Source organism: Nelumbo nucifera, chromosome 5 (genome assembly GCF_055504915.1).
Source record: "Nelumbo nucifera cultivar China Antique chromosome 5, China Antique-T2T, whole genome shotgun sequence".
Taxonomy (NCBI): domain Eukaryota; kingdom Viridiplantae; phylum Streptophyta; class Magnoliopsida; order Proteales; family Nelumbonaceae; genus Nelumbo; species Nelumbo nucifera.
The window spans coordinates 31,272,487-31,295,389 of record NC_142653.1 but is presented as its reverse complement, the minus strand read 5'-3'; the positions used below and the strand labels follow the sequence as shown (position 1 = coordinate 31,295,389).

Here is a 22,903-nt window from a genome sequence, read left to right as displayed (position 1 = left end):
CAATAGTACGATTTACATAATTGTGGACCATTGTAAAGAAAAATGGGCACCGGTGGCGGTGGGTAGTAGAAAGGGCCCCACCATGACAACAAAATGGTGGCCTTTTGCAGGTGGCCGGTTGATTGCTTGCTTAAGCAGTTTTACTAGTGAAGCGCGGACAGCTCATACGATTGCAACCACAAAGCATCTTAGTCAATCGTCAACAGCCCTATTCGTCATTACTCATAACCTTTTCCTCTCAAATCTGATATATCCTCTGTATGTTAAGGAAACGACCAGTCGAGCAGTCTCTCTTCTCTCTCAAGCACAATAACAAGATCGGATCTTATTTGTTTCATGCGAGGTGTTTGAAGCAGTAAGTTCATCCCTCCTTTTCACTCTCAACATCATCAAAGGGTCTTTCAAACAGTAATTTCATCCATCTTTTTCACTCTCGACATTTTCAAACACTTTCTTTTATTCTATCTCATTGTTTATTGGATCACTCGTCACTGTATAACAGATCGGGGAGTCAAGCATTCAAGTTTTATTTCTATTTCTTCCTTCTTTATCATGTATTTAATCCTCTCTACATTTCCATTGAATTATTAGTGAGTAATATTGGGTTTGGGGCAGGGATCATATTCTTTGTCCTTGACCCCGATTTTAAAATAAATTCCCGTCTTCGACCCTGATCCCTGCCAGGGATAAAAGTTATCCTCCATCTTTGATCCTTAACGGAGATGGGTTTCTTGCAGGAACTCATTTTCTCAAATTTTTTAATTAATTATATTTTTTGAAAAATAAATTTATTTAAAGTAAAGAAAACATTTAAAATATAAATAATATTTAAAATATATTTTGATAAAATATAAATAACATCATATATAATAATATATATTTAATATGAATAATATATATAATCGGGGTCAAGGCTGAAGTGGGGACTTCATTCTCCATCCCCGATCCAGACCCTGGTTAGGGGGATCCCTATTAATCCCCATCCCTAACCCCATCAGGTTGGGGAAGTCGAGTATTTGGCGGGGATGGGGAAAATTGCCATCCTTAACTATGTCATCATATTTGATGAAGGATGATTTGACCCGACCTATGAAACAGCGACACGTGGACGCTGACTCAGCGTAAGCGACAGCTCAACATCGTATTCCGGTACGGCTAAGTGATAGGCTCATAAAGCAACCCGCTACGTGGTGGCAAGGTAAAGGAGAGGCTCGCTACAACGCGAGCTCCAGGTTTCCCGAGCTACCAATAAGGGAATACTCCAAGAATATTTCAGCTCGCGAGCTAGGGAAACCAGATCGCTCTAGCACTTGGGCAGAAGACTGCCCCAAAGACCAACCTTGATGAGGGTCACCTTGAAGTACCCCAAAGAGCTTGCTACAAAGTAGCTCGCACCAAGGATAGCTCGCTACGAGGTAACTTGCGACTGAGTGATGCGACGCTCTCAGGAAGCTTCCATCTGACAAGACCGTACCGAACAGACTGTGCTGCGTCTCTCGATTGGTGGCGCAGTCCTTGTTCTTTCGACAGTCTGTGCCCACGTCTCTCGACAGATGGAGGCGTGCCTACCCCTTTGGGACGTGTCACTCGACCAAGCGGATAGTACACTGTAACAATCACCTGCGCAGACTTGGCAGGTAACGACTGCGGCAGGAGCCCAATGGCGGTTATGCCCGATCTCGTAAGAGCGCTCCTATAAAAGCCCCCAGGGCAGAGGAGAAACTCCCTGGAGACCTCCAACCTCTCGAATATAGTGATAAGCGTGACCTCCACTCTTATCTTTCATTTGCCCTCTTTACTTCCATACACAGTGCTAACTTAAGCATCGGAGTATTCCCACCAGGCAAACCCCCTGGAATCCTTCCTTTCATCTTCTCAGGTGCCGCTCGTTGCCAGCAAGGAGCCTGTCATCCGCCAGCTAGGAGGGCCCAGATCGCGCCACATCATTTGGCGCCGTCTGTGGGAAACGCTTCAAAAAGCCTTTCCCTCCAAACTCTATCAGTTCCTTCTTCTTCCTTGAAACAATCCAACGCTCATGGCTTCTTCTAGCAACGTCGGACGAAGCACGGAAATGGATAACTCTAGGGAACAACCCCAGTCTCCTACTGTCTGTATCGGATAGTTCACCGTCCCCCTCTCAGCGGACGGAATCCCCAGCTTGAACGTGCCTCTCACAATGGCACCTGTCATCGCCCCACTCCCCGCTACAATCGGAACGATGTTCACCGAACCCTCGGTTGTGCCCCCAGCGGCTAGCCCCAACCAGCTGGAAGATCTGATGCAGTGCATGAAGGCCATGCAGGCCCAAATGCAACAGTTCCAACAACTTCAGCTCTATCAACAGCACATGCTGCACCAGGTCTCCTAGTACCAGTATCAGCAGCAGTTCCCCCAGCTGCCCCAACCCCAGCTTCAACAGCCTCAGCTCCAGCCTCAGCACCTGGCCTCGCAGCAAGTCAAATCTCGCCGTCAGAGCGAGCACTCCGGCCGAGGAGAGGCCCCCCAAAATCTCCCGAAAAAACAGGCCTCCCCCCATGACAGACGAGAGAGACCGGCTACCCCGATCTCGCTGCGGGTGGACAGGTCGGGAGGGCCCCGGCCGGACAGGTCAACGTCGCCTCGATAGTTGAAGTTCGGAACCCCGATCCTTGAAAACCGGTTTGAGATCCTGGCAACAAACTCCAGACAGGTCCCTTCTGTCTGCAGCCATCACCAGTAGACCGGGCTACTTCCGGCCCAAACCATTCTAGACAGCACGGAGGTGAGCAGCACGAACGCCGAGCCCACCAAGAAGCAGAGACGCCGCCGCCAAGCTCGCCGATCTGTCACCCGCGATTTGCCCGAGCCCATGGGCAAAGAAGAGGTAGGCTCAGCCGAAGCTAAGGCTCCCCTCCTCTCAGTTCCGTCCCCCCTGTCTTCCGAACTCTTAGCAGTCCTGATGCCCAAGGATTTCAAGCTTCCCTCTCTTGACAAGTATGACGGGTCGTTTGACCCGAATGATCATGTACATGCCTTTCAGTCACAGATGCACCTGACGCGAGCCAGTGAGTCATGCATGTGTGTGGCCTTCTCCACTACTTTCAGGGGAGCGGCCTGCACGTGGTACCGGAACCTAGCACCCGGGTCGATAAGAAGTTGGGCGCAGTTCGCACAAGCCTTCACGTCCCACTTTGTCATCAGCAAGCGGTGCCCGTGGACTGAAGAAAGCATCTTCAACGTAGCCCAAAGAGAGGGAGAGTCCATCCGAAGTTATATCAAGCGGGTCAACAACGCTTGTATGCAAATACTGCGCCTGGACCCCGCCGTACGCCTAGCAGCGGCCAAGAAGGGCGCAAAGCACAAAGAGTTCAAGTGGCACATGGTCGTCAACCAATCCGTGACTATAACCGAGTTTCTAAAGCTCGCGGATAAGTTCATAGCCACTGAAGAGGAGATCAACCAGAAGGGTGAGGGCGCACCCGAAAATAGAAAGAGAGAAGGGGAACCTCCAGTCAAGAGGACATCCGAAGAAAAAAGGAGATAGTTCGGGGAGCAAAGCCAGGTCAGTTGTTCCGAGCTCCCGCACCAAACCGAGCTGACTACACCCCACTGAACGCAAAGCGAGCCGAAATCCTGATGGAAATCAAGGACGCCCCATACGTGAAGTGGCCGCCCCGTCTGAGTGGGAATCCCAATGAAAGAAATAAGAGTCTGTATTGCAGTTTTCATAAAGACCACGGGCACAGCACCGAGAGATGTAAAAACCTCTGTGACGAGATAGAAGAGCTCATCCGTCGTGGATATTTGAGAAACTTTGTACAAAATAATAATAACAATAATAATAGTAACAGAACAGGTCGGCAAGGGGAGCGCGGTAAAGACGCTACCAAGTCCAGTAGCAGGCCGACCGAACAACCACAGAGACAGCCTCTAGAGGAGAGGCCAGTTCGCGGAACCATCCACATGATAGTGGGAGGTTCGATCGTTGCAGGGTGCACCTCAGCGGCAGCTCGGACGTCGGTTCACGAGGTCGCCCTGGAGGAGCAGAACCCCCCAAAGCGGCCAAGAACGGAAGAGTCAATTTTCTTCACAGAAGACGATGCGCGAGGGGTCCATTACTCCCACGACGACGCGCTCGTAATAGAGCTGAGAATCAACGACTTCGAGGTTAGGCGCATACTCGTCGACTCGAGCAGCTCGGCCGACATACTCTTCAAAGCCGCGTTTGACCAACTCTAGTTGCAAAAAAGCGACCTGAAGCCCGCAGACACTCCTTTGGTAGGCTTCAGCGGAGAGGAAGTCCGACCCCTTGGGAAAATAACAGTACCTGTAGAGATCGGCACATGGCCTTGTGTAGTCAGATTCGAACACAACTTTCTAGTGGTAGCGACCCCCTCTCCCTACAATGCCATAGTAGGTCGGCTGATCACCCATGTCTTACGGGCGGTGGTCTCCACTTACCACTTGGCTATGAAGTTCCCAACAGACTTCGGTGTGGGAGTGGTGCGGGGCGACCAGCTCGAGTCCCGCAAGTGCTACGTTGCCGCCCTAAAGGGGAAAACCAAGGTGACCGATTACCTTGAAATGGAATGAGCCACGGAGCAAGGCGAAGAACGAGCCACGCCCACGGAAGAAACAGTCACGGTCCCGACCTCAACAGCAGACCCAGCTCGGACGCTCCAGATCGGCGCCTCCGTCCAGGAGCCCCTACGATCCGAACTGGTAAGTATTTTACTTCAAAATTTAGATATTTTTGCATGGTCCGCGGCAGAAATGCCCGGTATAGACCCCAAACTCATAACTCACAAGCTGAACACTGATCCTGTAGTTAGGCCCGTTAGACAGAAGAAATGCAACCTTGCCCCGGAACAGTGGAAAGCGGTCGATGAGGAAGTCGAGAAGCTCATCGTAGCGGACTTCATAAGAAAAGTCCACTACCCAAGCTGGGTAGCCAACCCCGTCCTGGTAAAGAAGGCCAACGGCAAGTGGCGCATGTGCGTCGACTACACCGACCTGAACCGGGCTTGCCCAAAAGACTGCTTCCCTCTCCCCAGAATCGACCGTTTGGTAGATGCGACCTCAGGGCATGAGTTGCTAGGTTTCTTGGACGCCTACTCGGGCTATAACCAGATCAAGATGGACCCGACAGACGAAGAAAAGACTGCCTTCATCACTGAATTCGGTCTGTACTGTTACAAGGTTATGCCCTTCAGGTTGAAAAACGTAGGGGCAACCATTCAAAGGCTTGTAAATAAATTGTTTGTGCCGTTAATCGGCAGAAAAGTAGAATGCTATGTAGATGATATGGTCGTCAAAACTCAATTCTCACATGAATTAAAAGAAGACTTGCATTCTGTTTTTGGAATTTTGCGTAAGTTCAATATGAAATTGAATCCAAACAAGTGTGTATTCGGTGTCACCTCGGGTAAGTTCCTAGGATACATCGTTAACCGGCGAGGCATTGAAGCCAACCCGGATAAGGTTAAGGCCATCTTAGACATGAAACCGCCCCGGAAGCTGAAGGAGGTTCAGAGGTTGAATGGCCGCATAGCCGCCCTAAGCCGTTTCATGTCTAAGTCGGCGGACCACTGTTTGCCGTTCTTTAAGGCAATAAAGAGCAAAGGGTTCGAATGGACCCAAGATTGCCAGCTCGCGTTCGATGAGCTCAAGGAATACCTTACTAGCGTGTTGACCCTAACCCGGCCTGATGAGGGCGATGTTTTAGAACTCTACCTCTCGGCAAACGATGAGGTGGTCAGTTCGGTACTAATAAAGGAAGTAGATCGGGTTCAACGACCCATCTATTCTGTTAGTAAAGTATTGCAGGGAGTAGAAACGAGATACCTAGAGATGGAAAAGCTAGCATACGCATTGATAATTGCAGCTCAGAAGCTCCGCCCGTACTTCCAAGCTCATACTATTATCGTTCTTACCAACAAACCTCTGAGGCAAGTATTGCTTAAGCCCGAGGTCTCCGGTTGGTTGACGAAGTGGGCCATTGAGCTCAGCGAGTACGACCTCCAGTACAAGCCGCGAACTGCCATTAAGGCCCAAGCCTTAGCAGATTTCATAGCCAAATGCACATTCAGCTCCGAAGTTCCCTGGTTGGTTGAGCGCGAGGCTCCCACCTCGGGTAAGCCCGAAGCTCCCGGGTCGATCGAGTCCGAACCCCGTGAAGTAGTAGCCAGTGTGGCACCTCTCCTAGCTCGGCCAGTCGCGAGCTGGGATGAGGAGCCCTGAATCCTTCACGTAGATGGCTCCTCGAACCAACAGGGCAGCTGTGCCAGAATAGTTCTGCACGGCCCGAGCGGCATGAAACTGGAATACGCGCTACACTTTGAGTTCGAGGCGTCTAACAATGAAGCAGAATACGAGGCATTGATAGTCGAACTAGCCTTAGCCAGAGAAGTAAAAGCCAAGCACATCGTTATCTGCAGTGACTCACAGCTCGTGGTCAACCAGGTCACGGGCGAGTTTGAAGCTCGCGAGCCGACCATGGTCGCCTATTTAGCCAAAGTCAGAGAGGCCCTGCTCAACTTCCAGTCACACTTCATCAGACAAATCCCTAGGTCGGAGAACACCGAGGCCGATGCCACCGTTCAAGTTAGCTAGCACTAGCGACATCACCATGAGAACCGTGTACATAGAGGACCTGTCTCGGCCTAGCATTTTCGGGGGGGGGGGGGGGGCAGAGGAGGTCGCTCCCGTCGTTCAAGCAAAGCCGAGCTAGATTGACCCACTCATGAGCTTCTTGTTACACGGGACCCTCCTTGCAGAGCGCAATACAACCAGAAGGGTGCAACGTCAAGCAGCTAAATACGTTATGATAGACGAGCGGCTATACATGAGATCCTACACACTCCCCTACCTGCGTTGCTTGCGACCTTCCGAAGCCGAACTTGTACTCTGCGACACCCATGAGGGTCTGTGTAGCGGACACTTGGGGGGCAGGGCCCTCTCCCAGAAAGCGCTTCGACACGGGTACTATTGGCCAACGATGAAGGCAGATGCCATTGAACTCGTTAGAAAATGTGATAAATGCCAGAGACATGCCAATGTTCACCACCAACCCGCTGCCGACCTCAAATACCTTACCAGTCTGTGGCCCTTTGCACAGTGGGGCATTGATCTACTCGGACCATTCCCACTAGCAACGGGTGGAAGGAAGTTCTTAGTGGTAGCAGTGGACTATTTTACCAAGTGGGTAGAAGCCGAACCCCTTGTAACAATAACTGCCCGAAATGTCCAAAACTTCTTTTGGAAGAACATCGTATGCCGCTTCGGATTACCTCGAGTACTGATCTCCGACAATGGCAAATAGTTCGAGGACATCAAATTTCAAGACTGGTGCCGAGACATGGGGATCCAACAGAACTTTACTTCAGTCGCGCACCCTCAGGCAAATGGCCAGGCAGAAGTCATGAACAGAGCCATCCTTCGCGGACTAAAGGCACGGCTAGATCGAGCTAAAGGATTGTGGGCAGATGAACTACCCAGTGTCCTATGGGCCTACCAGACCACGGAGAAAACCGCCACTGGAGAAACACCCTTCAATCTCACCTACGGCACCGAAGCAGTTATCCCCGCAGAGATCGAAGTACCTACGTTGCGCCTAGAAGCATACAGTGATCAAACAAACGAGGATGAGCTACACACCAACCTCGACCTACTCGACGAAGTAAGGGATCTCGCGTACATTAGGACTGCAGCCTACCAGAAGAGAGTAGCTCGGTACTACAACGCCAGGGTCAAGAAGCGGAACCTCCGCGTTGGTGACCTGGCCCTTTGTAAAGTTATGGTACCTGAACCCGGCACTGGTAAACTCGGGTCCAATTGGGAAGGTCCTTTCCGAGTGAAACGAGTGCTCGGGGAAGGAACATACGAGCTCGAGACCCTCGAAGGGAAACAAGTACCTCGAGCATGGAATATTGTCAATTTGAGGCAATATTATCTGTAATAAGCGAAGTAGGCCATGACCTACTCCCAAAGCCTAAGGGCCAGAATACCGAGCTAATATGACCTCGGCGCAAGAAGACCCCAATCGCCACTTCGGCTTGGGAGAATCCAAGAGCGGACTACGGGTCCCTCCCTAAGCCTAAGGGCCAAAACACCGAGCTAACAAAGACCCCAGCGTGAAGAAAGACAACTACCTCAATAGCGAAGGCAAATTATGAAATATTAAAGGCGTAAGTAGCTCGGGTTTAAACCCCACGAAGCATAGCTCGTCTCGATACGTCGGTCAACTTAAGGGATTACCAACCAATGCTTAGCTTGGGCGTACGTAGTAATCACTTCGTGGTATGCCGCGGAGGCCCTAAACGTGACCAATAGGGAGAACGCCTACCGAAGAGCCCTACTTTGGGTAGGTAACCTCAATAACCCAGATGATGAGATCGCTTTAGCAAAATAAAAGGAGTTCATCATACTCAGAAGAGGGGAGAGACTTTCATTGTCAAAAAAAAACAACAAAAACAACAAACAAATGCAGTAAAGGAAAATAACAAATGCAGCAACCGAGCTAAATAGCTCGGGAAAAAAATAGTTGAAAGACCGGGTTTACGGCACCCAGAAGCCACAGAAGCCCAGAGAAACGCCACCTCAAGGATTTGCCTCTTCATCCTTCGGAGAGTCAGGCTCCTCTTCGTCCACTTGGTTTGCTGTCTTAGGGGACAGACCTTTCATGGTAACGCCGTCGAGGTTAAGCCCGGAGAACTTCTTCCAAACCAGCCACCGGCGAAGCTTGAACCTGGAGCGGTACGAACCCAAACCATACTCTGCCTGGAGGTCATGAAATTCCTGGGAGTCCTTAAAATCCCAGACTGCTCTCTCTCGCTCAGCCTCCACCATCTGGTTAAAGTTTCGGGTCCGGTTCAGAAGAGTGGACTTTAGGTCCCGCACCTGTTGCCTGAGGAGCTCCCTCTGCCCCGCCATCCTCGACGATTCCTCCCTATAGCGTGCGCTCTCTTCAGTAAGCCGAGCGATTTGAGCCTCCTGGTCGTGGACGAGCAGCTCCTGAGATTCGCTCCCCTTGTGGGTGTGATGAATCTCGCCCCGGATCCGGTCGAGCTCGACCTGGAGCTTCTGGTTGGCAGCACGCTGGCCGAGGGCGTCGACGCGATGGATGCGTGTCTGGAGAGCCATGGCATGGATGGCAGAATTTACCTATCGGCGAAAAAGAAAGATCAGAAGACAACGGAAAAGGGCAAAACAAGAGAGGAAGAGGGAAAAAGGTCACTCACCACCATGCAGTGGGCAGAAGCGAACGCAGAGAGATCCCTGGGCTCCATGTTTCCCCATTGAGCTATCTCGTCATTACTGATCGCCTTCCAACTCCTCCGGCGAGCTACCAGATAATCGTTTACCCCTCCTAGTTTCCCACTAGGAACCGGGGGTAAGGACGAGGCTGAAGGGGGTTAAAGGGGGCCTCCCCCAGCAGAGAGGGCTCGCTTCCCCCAGGGTTGACCCCGCTAGTCCCCTCAGGAGGAGGTATCGGAACCTCAAGCGGAGGAGGGGGCATCGGAACCTCGGGCGGAGGAAAGGGCAGGACAGACTTGGCATGCCCGAACTCAGTGCTTCCCGAAGGAGGGGTCCGGTCAGGGCACGTCCTCTTCACCTGGCGTCTCTGGCTGCCCGAGAGATGGCGACGCAAATCGGCACTAGACATGATGGCTGCCAAAAGACCACAAGATATCAGTCCAATAGGAAGCGAAATGCATGTGTACACAAGTCACAAGACACTACGCGACCTAAAAGGCCAACCTACCCGGGCTCAAGCCTGCCTGCACGAGCTTCTCCTCGGCCAAGTAGTCCGAGCAAAGGAAGCCTATCGACGCCCAGGACAACATCGTTTTCCAAGTCTCAGGGTCCAGCTCGGCCCCGGGGTCCTGGATGGTGCCCCTCCAAGCGGTGGGAAAGGGCCACCCCTCAAGGTTACGGACCACAAAGTAGTCCCGCTTTCAGGCGGGGATCCTATTCGGCAGCTCGTACAAGAGCTTGTAGCCACGACGGGGAGAGAGGTAGTAAAAGCGCCTCTCCGGAGGAACCCCAGGATCAACATTCTTTATACAAAGGATAGAGGCGAAAATGTCAAGGTCTAAAGGGAGGCAGTACTCGTGACATAAGGATATAGTCCCAACCATGTTTCGAACAGTGTTGGGGTGAAGCTGGTCTATAGTAACGTTGAAGTGGTTCAGCACCTCCACTATCAAGGGGTGCTGAGGAAGACGCAGGCCAGCCTCGAGCTGTTCCTGAAAGATCACTATCTCATTGGGACCATGCTCACAAGGGAAGTTACCACTAGGGAGGCTGTAAACCAGGTCCCCAGGAAGGCGAAAGTAGCGGATCAGAGACCTGAGCCTCTCCGCTGTCATCAAGGAAGGGCCAAAGGTATTAGGCTCCCTCCCCCTAGAAGTGGACGCCATGTCGCCAGAGGCCTCCCGAGCCTCCGGGATATGCTCCCAGGCTCCCCCCGAGCTCGAGGGAGCATCATCATCATCCTGACCATCGCCCCTGTGGTAGGTATGGCGTGGGCACCCAGACATGGCTGACGGCGATTGGGATTCACCAGAGTAGACGAAACGGGGCGGACTGAGAAACTCGAGTAGACCAGGTGAAGTACGCAACCTCAGAATCCAAAGCAAGATGGCGTGGACGGAGGTAGGGCCGAGGGGGGCTCCCCATTTATAGCCCTCGCCCTCTCAAACCGATGGCCCGGATCGAAACAAATCCAACGGCTCGCGGGCGCTGTGACTGCACGCCTTCTGAAAATCGAAGGCGATTGGCGGCACATCTTCCACGATTAAGGTAGTCGCAGCTGCCCGACATTCGGAATTAATGGCCACCTCAGCACGTTTTCGGAATCCGAGAAGTCGAAGGAGTCAGAAGATCTCTTGATTCCCGCCAGCGCCTTTATTACGGTCAATCAAGTTTGAATTTCGGTCAAATCAGTCCATCGCGCTTCATAAACTCCCCGCGCTAAGGCGACACTCTTAGCCCGAGGAGTGGGGGGCAATTGATGAAGGATAATTTGACCCCACCTATGAAACGGCGACACGTGGATGCTGACTCAGCATAAGCGACAGCTCAACATCGTATTCCGGTACGGCTAAGTGATAGGCTCATAAAGCAGCTCGCTATGTGGTGGCAAGGTAAAGGAGAGGCTCGCTACAACGCGAGCTCCAGGTTCCCCGAGCTACCAATAAGGGAATACTCCAAGAATATTTCAGCTCGCGAGCTAGGGAAACCAGCTCGCTCTAGCACCTGGGCAGAAGACTGCCCCAAAGACCAACCTTGATGAGGGTCACCTCGAAGTACCCCAAAGAACTTGCTGCAAAGTAGCTCGCGCCAAGGATAGCTCACTACGAGGTAACTTGCGACTGAGTGATGCGACGCTCTCAGGAAGCTTCCATCTGACAAGACCGTACCGAACATACTGCGCTGCGTCTCTCGACTGGCGGCGCAGTCCTTGTTCTTTCGACAGTCTGTGCCCACGTCTCTCGACAGATGGAGGCATGCCTGCCCCTTTGGGACGTGTCACTCGACCAAGCGGATAGTACACTGTAACAATCACCTGCGCAGACCTGGCAGGTAACGGCTGCGGCAGGAGCCCAGTGTCTGTTATGCCCGATCTTGCAAGAGCGCTCCTATAAAAGCCCCCAGGGCAGAGGAGAAACTCCCTGGAGACCTCCAACCTCTCGAATATAGTGATAAGCGCGACCTCCACTCTTATCTTTCATTTGCCCTCTTTACTTCCATACACAGTACTAACTTAAGCATCGGAGTATTCCCACCGGGAAAACCCCTGGGAATCCTTCCTTTCATCTTCTCAGGTGCCGCTCGTTGCCAGCAAGGAGCCTGTCAGCCGCCAGCTAGGAGTGCCCGGATCGCGCCACATCAATATTGATAATTCTTAAGGGGCGTTCTTTTTTTTGTATTTTGAGAGGGGGAAAAGTTGGTCAATGGGATTTTGGTTCCCATTGACCAAGAATCCCATGTTCTTTTTTCAAATTTATGTGGGGACTAGGGAAAGTTTATTTTCTTGGGTATCGCTTACCCGGGTAAGTTATACCCATCCCGTAGGTGGGTAAATAACTTTCCCACCTAAGAGGAAAGTTTCCAACACTTGAATGGGACAAAAATGCTCTTTTTAATAATGGATTTTTATGGCTAAAATAGTCATTGCATTATTTACATGAGAAATAAAGGAACATGGGTAAATACACTTACCCGGGTAAGTGTTTCCCAAGTAACTACATTTACCCGAATAAGTAACTTACCGAAAAGCAAACGATGCCTTAATATTATATTAACATAATTTAATAATTAATATATATTATCATATTAAACTCAAGAATATACATACTATATACACATCTACTATAAGTACAACTTGACATTTAATGGTATACAAATTCCATTGTTTTATCATAAAAAAATTATTTAAATTGTTATTATTAAATTTGAAGGTTAAATATTTTATTATTATGATTTATAATCAATCATATATATCTATAAGAAAAGCATTATTATGAACCAATCAAACTTAGAGATTATATGGATTTAAAATGTGGAATGTTTATGATAGTTTATTATCCAAGGTCAAAGCTTTGAAAGGGAAAAAAATAAAAAATAGTATATCATTATTTTTTTGAGACTATGATTGATTTGAAGAAAAAAAGTAGGAAAAGGAAACGAAAGATAGGAAAACCTATACAAATTTGTAAAGGTTTCCTTACTTTTTACTTCAAACCAAATACAGCCTTAAAAGAATAGGTTTTATGAGTAAACTCTCGAACCAACCTTAGAACTGCACGGCTAAAACCAAAACAGATATTAACAGAGAGTGGAATCGAACCAACCCGATTCATGCTCACCCCTAATAGGATTGGCAAGTCAGGGTTGAGCAGTTGAACCATCAAGGTTGATTCAGTAAAAGAAGAAAAACTTTTAGAAGATACGAAGGATCGATCATAGCTCATATTTGAGACCCACAACCATGGTAATTTCTATTTAGTAAATGTTTTGACCATATTAGCCATCAAAAGTCCTTTTTAGAACGGAAAAACTTTGGCCGTTTAGGCATGACACATTACCATGGTGGGGTAAAAGAGTAATTGCTCTCAATAGTTTGTTGAGATGCAAGCTGTAGCAAGAGAAACCGTTCAAAATGGCCAATCCCAATGGGTTTTGACCAGGACTGAATCCGATCTCCATGTGGGGCATGTGTGGCCAATCCCAAAGGCATCTGCGGGAGTTCAGATCTGCGCCCCACAGTGTCCCACAGCACATCCCCGCCATGTAATTGGAACATCTTCCGATGATGACATTGTCGGGACTGGTACTATCATCGATGTTCCCAATGCACGGCGGGGATGTGCCGTGGGACGTTGTGGGGCACAGATGTGAATTCCTCTGTGGGGAGTGCATTTGAATTTGTGCTAAGGCTCTGTTTGGTTGCAGTATAAATTTATTTATACTAGTATAAATGCATGAAAGTGCAAATATAAAGAATGCAATTCTTGTTTAATTTTGTTTTGGATTTTATTTTATTTTGCTTATGTCTTAATTTACTTTATTTGTACAGCAATCGAATAAAATAAGCTAAAATTCGAAGCAAAAATAGGTTGAATTTACACTCAAATCATTTTCACTGTCATGGTTTTGCATCAGTATAAATTTATTTGCATTACAACCAAACACAGCCCGACAACGAATTCAGCCGTTTTTAATGTTTTTCTGGGTAAGAAATGCCCTCAGAGAAATTAACTATTAAATCATATTATAAATTCTTTAAATATATCAAAAATTAATTATTTAATGGATTAATTACTTATATATACCATGTATAATTGAGAAATTACTCCTATATACCCTAAATTTTCGTAAACTACTTATGCATGCCTAGTTGATTGGCCCCACAACATATATAGGACCACCGGTTAGTGCACCATTTAGTGCTGTTACTGCAAATGTTTTTATAATACTAATATTGCAAAACCAAAACCTAGAAAAAAATTTTCTATGCTAAAGAGACAGATGATAGTAAAAGACTAGAACCTATAAGTTGCCTCTTAAATCATCTCTAAGGCTCAATTTGGAAGGAATATAAATATAAATATATAAAGTGTAAATACATACAAAATAATACAAAATATAAGGTTTTGCAGTCTACATATTTGCATTTGTACTCCTTCCAAACTGAGTCTAAGGCTGCGTTTGGAAACGATACAAATAAGTGTGAATGTAAATATGTAGTGTAAAACAGTTTATATAAATTGTAAAATTTGGTTAATTTTACACTAACAAATTTACCTTCTTACCAAATAGACTTTTACCTGTAATGGATGCAAATACAAATTTCAATAAAGCATGTCTTTTTTTATCAAAAGTCCACTTGAATGTAAATTTAATTCTTTTTTAATGTACTTTTACATCTTATTATCGATATAAATATATGTAATTTCTGTCATTTATCAATGATAAATGTAATGTTGTCAAATACAAACAAAAGTAAACCAAAATGCAAATTTACCCTCAACCGGGATTTATGCTCTATTTGCATCATTTCCAAACGCAGCCTAATAAACTCAAGGAAAATAAAAAACACAGACGTTCCTACACTTATCGCTCCTCTTGGCCAACCAAAGACGAAAAAAAAAAAACACAGACGCACGCCTGTGTGTGAGTTAGAATCTCCAGACTAACTCAGAGGAAGGCTGGTAGTAGTATATGAGGGTATTCCGGCTCTCACCCACAGTGAGGGTGGCTCAGTTCGTGTCATCACGGGAATCAAGAATGTGGTGCAACTCATACCTGAAGCACACGGTGTCACATCCAACAAATAAAAAGCAAAAATAATAGGGAAGCCTCAACAAAGTTAAAGCTGAATAGCTGAAGAGTGGAGGAGGAGGAGGAGGAGGAGAACTGGAGAAGAATGAGTTCTTGCCCAAGGACCATAGGGTAAATAGAATTGTCACATTGGTTTTTAAGGATCAGTTTGGGAGGAATATAAACACAAATATATATTATGCAAACATATACAAAATAATACAAAATGAAGGTTTTACATTATATAAATAGGTATCTGTACTTCTTCTAAACTGAGCGTAAGAGAATGAAGGTGGCAGTGACAGATCCCGCAATAAATTTCCTTGAACCTCGCGTCCTCATCTCCTTTTTCCTTGTCAGCAACGAACGAATAGTTAGTGTCAATCAGCCCATCCATGGTCCCATTGTGATAATACGAGCAAAACCCTAAATTAAAGCAGAACAGAAAAAGCTTCAGCCCGTAACATCTCGATAACAATAAAAAAAAAACTGAAGGCAACTTTGAATCATTCAGATTTCAGAGTTGTTCAGCATTATCATTTTATCTATTTTGGTTCATAAATAACTATATTTTCAAATCCAAATTATCTAACTTTTAGATAGAAGCCACTATGTTTTATTTTTTTAAGAAAATGGCATATTTTGAAAATTTAATGTACAGCTAAGGATATTTTTGTCTTTTATATTAGACTTAACCCAAGGTATACGTAAATAGGTTTTGAAAGTTCAGGGGCATTTAAGTAATTTCTTAAATATACAAAGTATATATAAGTGATTAACCCTTATTTAATTTCTTTAGAAAGGGGTAAATCTAGGATGCCAAATAAAAAAAACATGATACTAGCATTAGCTTTGCCCAATCAAGCCCCTTGACTTCTGATGAATACTACCTAATTTTATGATAATGTTGGTTGGTTATAAGATTTTTCCGTATCATGTCATTTTGGCATCACAATCAACCCCTATTATAAATCATTTTAACTGATTATTATTTAATATTAATCCTATATATTTTACATACTTTGGTACAGCACTACAGGAAGTTGAGTGTTGAGCGCATAATGAAAAGAGGGCCTTCAAGTGAGCGTACTGTACAGAAGATACAGGAATGCCTCAAAAATGACAAATTTTGGAAGATTGGAGTATGGGGAATGGGAGGGGTGGGCAAGACGACGGTAGTGAAGATGTTGAATAATCTACCGGAAATTAGAAATATGTTTGAAATCGTTATTTGGGTAACTGTGTCCAAAGATGGGGATGTGAGAAAGATTCAAAATCAAATAGCTAAAAGTTTGGTTTTGGATATGAATCCTAAAAGCAATGAAGAGCTTCATTGCACAACTATGAGAAGGCAAATACTAGGAAAGTTGGAGAATAAGAAGTGGTTGTTACTGTTGGATGATTTGTGGGATAAAGTCGACTTAGAAGCTGTAGGGTTCCCTACCCACAGCAGAAGAAATGGATCCAAGATAGTATTAACTACTCGATCCTTAAGAGTTTGTATTAAAATGGAAGTTAACAAAGAGATCAAGGTGGATGTCTTGTCTGAGGAAGAGGCATGGGATCTGTTTCAAGAAGTTGTTTCTGAAGGTTTAGATTACTCAGTGGAGATACAAAGGAGAATCCACGAGTCCTTCTTTCAGCACATGCATTACCTTTGAGTTCTAGAGATATCAGGTACTGGTATAGCTGATTTACCACCATCCATTTCAGGTCTTGTTTGCCTTCAAGGGTTATATGCAATGGGTTCAAGGTTGTGTAGTTGTCCATCTCAAATAGGACATCTCAAGAGACTTAAAGTGCTTCGTCTTGGAGATAAGATAGAGCACTTACCCATAGAGGTTGGGCAATTAACTGGGCTCAGGGGCTTGTTTGTAAGATTTGGGTATAGAGGAACAGAGGTGGGAGGTAATAGGATGATTCCCCATGGGATGCTATCAAAGTTATCTCTTCTGGAACACCTGCGAATACACATAGATTCTGAAAAGTGGAACCTTCATGGGCCAAGATTGGATGAACATTGGATTGAGATTGGAGAATCAATAGCAGAGGAGGTGAGCAGCTTGAAGCATTTAACTCGTCTTGACTTCAACTTCACCAACCTGGAATCTTATCTCAAATGTATCCAGCAGAGTGATGCATGGAAGACTCGATGCTTGAAAACATTTGACCTACGTGTGGGTCATGCACTTTATTTTCAGAACTCATTTTCTACAGTTGTTGATGCAGAGCATTATTTGAGATTTTTAGATAGCATTGAGTTATTATCAAACATCAATAAGGGGCTACCTATCACTAACTACTGGTTATCATTAAATGGTTGTAGGACACCTAAAAAGCTTTCAGATATAGGTGTGAAAAACATGAAAGGGCTACAAGTCTTATTCATTGAAGGCTGTGAAAGAGTAGAGAGTGTAATAAATGGAAATCACGAGTCTTCTGGGAGTTCCACTGCATCCACAAGTCATCATCCTGTTGTTTTACCCAACTTACAGGTATTATATCTGATTAGACTTGCCAACTTGAGGAGAAATTGGGAGGGACCAGCACCGCCTCAAAGCCTCAACATGTTAACATGGGTGAAAGTTTTTGAGTGTCACAACGTGCAGTGTATCTTCTTGAGGCGCCTGATTCAACAACTACCCAATACATGGGCAATTATTATGCGGTGTCAACTGTCCACAGGTTGTAATTAGTTCTCCTCTAGAATCATATACAACTTTACCTTTACCTTGCATGCATAGGTATCATGTTTTTTTTTATAAACACCTCTATGGCATTACTCTTATGGATGATTCTGTCCTTGTTTTCTTTATAATATTTTTCTTTTTCAATTACTTACCCAACACCTTTGAGAATAAACAAATTTTCCACACCTTTTTAAGTTTTACATAGTTCATTATATTATACAAAGTTTTTAATTTACATCATCAAAATAATTTGTTTTAGTATGACACTTTTTTACGCTTCAGACCCATCATTTTCAAATTTATTGTCACAAATATTTTTCTTATTTTCCTTTGTAAAATATTTTTAATCATACACAATTTAGGTATTGTTTGAAAGTGCATATTGGATAATGCTTATCCTAATAGGCGCTTATGAGTGAGTGTTTGGAGGCGAGGTAGTATAAGTATTTTAAAAATTACATGGCATGCTGAGGCGGGTGAGAATAACCACTTTTCAAAGCAATAAAGAGGTAATTTTGACTCTTCAACAATAAAGCAACAACTTTACTTAGACTCAATCAATCACTATAGAATACTAAACCCACATGAACACTGCTGGACCCTACGAACTGCTTTTTTTTTCTTTCTTTTACAAAACTAATAGTCAGTTAATTACCATTCCAACAAAAAAAGAGGATAACAAAGTTCTCAAAAAAACAAGGACTATTCAACAAATTAACCTCCTCAGCAAAAGATTTATCTCGAGAAGCCATCTCGTGGGCTAAGAAATTCTACATATTTAAAAGTCATAGACAATTTAATGATATGGTCCACCAGCTGCCATATAACCCCCAAGGAACACCCCCTAAACCAAAATCTAACAAATTTAAAGCAACCAAAGAATCTGAAAAAGATAATAATTTTGCAGAAAACCTGACTGTGAGCAAACAAAACGGTAGCTAGGATACTTTCAATTCCATTTCTTGAATAGAAAGCCTTTACCTCTCATTTCCCTCCTGCAACAGCCACAAAGGAACCATTGTTAGCAAGGCAAACAAAAGCATAAAAACCCAAACAACTACAACTAAGTCCACCATCACAGAGGGGAAGACAAAGAAGAAAACCTCTCCAACGTCACTCAAATTTCTCAAAGAAACACATTTGTTAAAGGAATAAAACACTTTTATAACTATTCTATCAATGGTCCATTTACATCCCCAAACAGATAATCATTATGAACAGACCAAATATGATAAAGAATGATTGCAGTCCAGCACAAAAAGTAGATTTGTCCTCATTGGAGTTAAGTTCATTAAGAGCACCCAGAAGGAGGCCATCAACTAATTATATTTCATCCAAATTAAGAGAAACTTGTATGAATACAAGGAAGTAGTCATAGTAACAAGTAAAAAAGCGCATATACAAATCTTTAGAAACAACAAAATATAGATTGTGGATAAAGGAGAATAAAAAGGAACTTCTACAATCGGCATAAGGTGAGGCAGAATTACCAACAGAAGAAATAATTGAGTACATCTCCAACCACCGAAAATAAGGGATAAGGACAGTAGTGATTCACACCAAGAAAGTGGAGCCATCCAGAATTATAACCGCCAGAACTGTAACTGTTGGAACTGTAACCGCCGGAACTATAACCATTTGGAACTATGCCCACTAGAACTGTAACTGCCGGAATTATAACCATCAGAACTGTAACTGTCTGGAACTGTAACCAGTGGTGAAATACACTCCGGAAAACAATCACTGGTGGTGAAAGCCAAAGAAGCGATGAAGGCCACTGCCCAACACCAAAATCTTCAAGGAAGAGTCTTGTATCAAAATCCCTACATAAAAGAACAGAAAGAAAAAACAAAAGATAAAGGAGAAGAATAAGTGAGGAGGAAAGATAAGAGAAGTGGAACAAGAAAATCAAGAAAGGAGAGAAGGAGTGAAGGAAAGGGAGAAGCGGAGAAGAACAGAGAAGAGAGGGGGAGAGGGAGAAGAAAATAAAGAGGATAGGGGTAACTCCCCGAGGGGAGTCACCCCAAAAATGACCGAAGACGGAAGAAGAACGACAAAGGTTAGACAAAGAGAAGTAACCAAGGAAACCCTAAGACAAAGACTCTCTCAAAGCAGAGTGTGTGTGTGTGTGAGAGAGAGAGAGAGAGGGAAACTCTCAAAACTATCAAAGCTTAACCACACAATGTTAGGCCATCAACTAATTGCAAGAGTAAGTAATTGCTTCAATTCTGAATTCTCCACGTCACCCTCTTATGAATTTGCAAATCTGTCGTTAAGGGGTGGAGACGGAGTAGGGTGTGTTAGGTTTTAATCTCTATTAAGTGGGCTTACATATTCAGTGAAACAATTGCATTGATGGGCTATCTTGTAAGTGGGCTAAATCAAGTGATTCATTTAGGCAAAGCCCGTAGACTTCAACAAAAGGGTATGGGGCTTAATGAGTGGATACCACATTTTAGCCCATATAGGCATAATGGGATCCTATTAGGTCAAAATATAAAGGCTCCTAGGTTATGGTTCTCAATATGTTAAATCATCTAGCCGCCCTCTTGCTTTACCCCATTAGAGTCAAGAGCTGAGAAAACCTAAGGAAGAAAGAAGATTTAACTGAGGAAAACCATAGTCAACCTACCATTGATTCATCACTCATTCCGCAAGGGTTTCTACTATTGCTATGGATACAAGTATGTACGTTTAAACTGAAGGAATGAGAGATCCATCCTATGGACGCCCAAAAGATTGCGGAATAAGGGGCGAATTTCAAAAATTTTTCTCTCCCTTCAACTGGGAATCGTATTCCCCATTTAGAAAATCATATTTTCAAGGATCAATTCTGAACCATAAACTGAACCAGATCTGAACAAAAAAGGAGTGGGAAGGATTATACCTGATACGGAGAAGTAATATCTCCCAACGAAGGTGTTCACGCCCAAGGAAGGATCCAAAGACTGCTCCCACTGAAGATGGCGCAGTGCAGGTGGAGCAGAATCAGCAATGTTCTTCTCCAAGAACTCTGTCCTTCGCAAGAATCAGCAAGATGGTACGTGAGCACGGCTTCCTTTCAATCCTTTCTCAAAGGACTGATGTCAAGATCCAATCTTGACTTCTCCCACAAGTGGAGATCGAACTGGCAAACAGGGCGGCAAGAACAGGGAGGCGGCAAGAGAGTATTTGCAGGGAGCAGAATTCTCTCTTCTTGATTTCAGCACCAAAGAAAACCTGATGATCTCTGTGTGTGTTTTTAGGCTGCCGCCCCCTTCTTCTTTTATAATCTTAAAGGGATCAGCTCCTAATCAGATTAGGAGTTGCTAATCCAAATCATATTTGGGTTAGAAGTCCCTTTAAGTGATAAGGGATAATCCTTATCTTATCTGGAGATCAGATCAGCCATCTCCTAATCTGATTAGGAGGTTTCCAGATCTAAATCTTATTTAGATCTTGGACTCTCTAAGTGGATAGGGTCTAAGCCCAATCCTATTAGCTGATCCACTTCAGATTTCGCCCCTTTATTAACTAAATAAACAGCCCAGTTCGAAATGGGCTTTAGGCCCATTAAGCTTATGTGCTCACTTAACCCTCTTAACTGCTGCCCAGTTGGGCTTCCTTGTATGGCGTGGGACCCAAGCATTGATCTACACATTAGCCACATGGGTTCGGCCCAGCCTTTGTTACAAGGCCTGGCCGAATACACTGTTAAAGACAGTGCACCCCCTGAAACCCATCAAATGGGCTCTACGGGCCCAACACTTACCCTAAGAGGTCCCTGGGCCAAGCCACCTTGTAACACCCAGGAACTGTGGGCAGATGCAAGATTAGCCCATCAGGTATTATCCTCAATGGTCTTACACTTAACCTCTCAGCCCATAATGATCATACACTGCCCGACAAGAGAGAACCTCTCCCTCGGCTGCAAGGAACAGTGTTGCACTCTCCACTTATGTGGATCCCGGGAATTAAAACCTTTTGCAAACATTTTAGAAACCATATATATACTTTTATATCTTATATAAAATATATTTTGCAAAACAAATCTCAACGGTTGAAATCGGCTGCCGGCAGTCTTGGTTTCCATCAGTGAGAGTGCATCCCCGATCATTACCTTTGTCCGACAAAGGGGCTGATCCTGTCACTATGATCACCCACTCAGATGAATTCTCGGACTGTCCCAACATACCCAGGTTTTGACCCCCGCTAAGGATCTCACTGATTGGTACATCAAAGATAGCCCAATCCGATACCTAGTGCAGTATCATAATCGAGTCTAAGGGTCGGGTGTAACTTTTCAGTTTTGCCCATCAATCTCCAAGGTCCAGGGCAATACTGGAAATCTGGTCCAATTCAAAGATTCAATTAATCCTACACTGTATGTGCCTAGGGTCTCACCCTGGCAGCTGAGACAGGCCACCCCAACCGACTTGGTGGCACTACAGTGTCAGCCTTGTCAGGATAGGTCTCCCCAGACCGACCCACTGGCTATGAACATTCTATACTAACACGAGTCTCATTAAGTGTCCAGTTTAAGGGTATTACACAGAAACATACCAAGGGAACATGAATCAAATATGTATCTTTATTCATTTACAATAAACTCATAAAGTACATCATTCTGATTGAAGCTAAGGGCATACAAAACTGTCTAACAGCCTCCTTGATAACTGTAGCATGATATTCTTTGGGGTGCAACATGGCTTCTTGTTCTTTGTACCTGAATGGTATTGGTATGATTCTGCAAGACTAAGGATTGATTTGCTCCCCTTTATTTATTCTTACAAGTGGTATTGGAGCCTTATATCATGTTCAGTTATTAGGATTATCATTTTTTCTTTGTTTGAATCGATTTTTTTGTGGTTGCCTCTAGATCGATGGATATAGTCGTTCGGCTGTGTGTCAAAAAAAACAAAGACGCATTGATGATTCAATGCGGTTTTGGTTTCGGTCGAAGGGAGAGACGCATTGATGATTCGGTTTCATTGTTCATCAATGCGGTTTCGGTTTTTTAGTCGACCAAAAAAAAAAAAACAAAGACGCATTGATGATTCGGTTTCGCTTTCAGTCGACCAAAAAAAAAAACAAGGACACATCGTGATGATGATTCAATGCTGTTGTGATGCGTCTCTGGAAGCAAAAAAAAAAAAAATAGAAGACGCATAGGTGTTGCGTCTTTGGTTGCAATGCCTCTCTGGAATCGGTGTTGCATGTTTGGAACCCAAAAAAAAAAAGAAAAAAAAACAACGACGCATCAGTGTTGCGATGCACCTTTGGAACCCAAGAATGAATGAATTCGCATCAGTGATTCGATGCGTCTACAGAACCGATTCAAAAAAAAAAAATTGGAATCGTGATTTGCATTCACGTAAGTAATTTACATGTCTCCTTTGCATGGAAGTAACCTTGAACGTTTTGACTTT

At 44.9% G+C, this 22,903-nt stretch overlaps 1 protein-coding gene and 1 long non-coding RNA gene across 2 annotated transcripts; one reads left to right on the top strand and one right to left on the bottom strand.

The window, feature by feature from the left end:
* Nucleotides 1–14,933: 14,933 nt before the first annotated feature.
* LOC109114867 (uncharacterized) lies at nucleotides 14,934–19,683 on the bottom strand. Its single transcript, XR_002022801.2, has 3 exons — nucleotides 18,986–19,683; nucleotides 18,408–18,490; nucleotides 14,934–15,231 (listed from the first exon to the last, which is right to left on the bottom strand). It is a non-coding gene; the product is annotated as an uncharacterized LOC109114867 (long non-coding RNA).
* On the top strand, nucleotides 15,254–17,134 carry LOC148791364 (putative disease resistance protein At5g43740). The gene has a single exon (XM_088889074.1). It carries the CDS (start codon nucleotides 15,867–15,869, stop codon nucleotides 16,464–16,466), a length of 600 nt encoding a protein of 199 aa, XP_088745200.1. The 5' UTR covers nucleotides 15,254–15,866; the 3' UTR covers nucleotides 16,467–17,134.
* Nucleotides 19,684–22,903: the final 3,220 nt, after the last annotated feature.

What these genes read in the sequence shown, in the direction of transcription:
- LOC148791364 (XM_088889074.1), top strand. Translation starts at nt 15,867, where the DNA reads ATGAAAAGAGGGCCTTCAAGTGAGCGTACTGTACAGAAGATACAGGAA.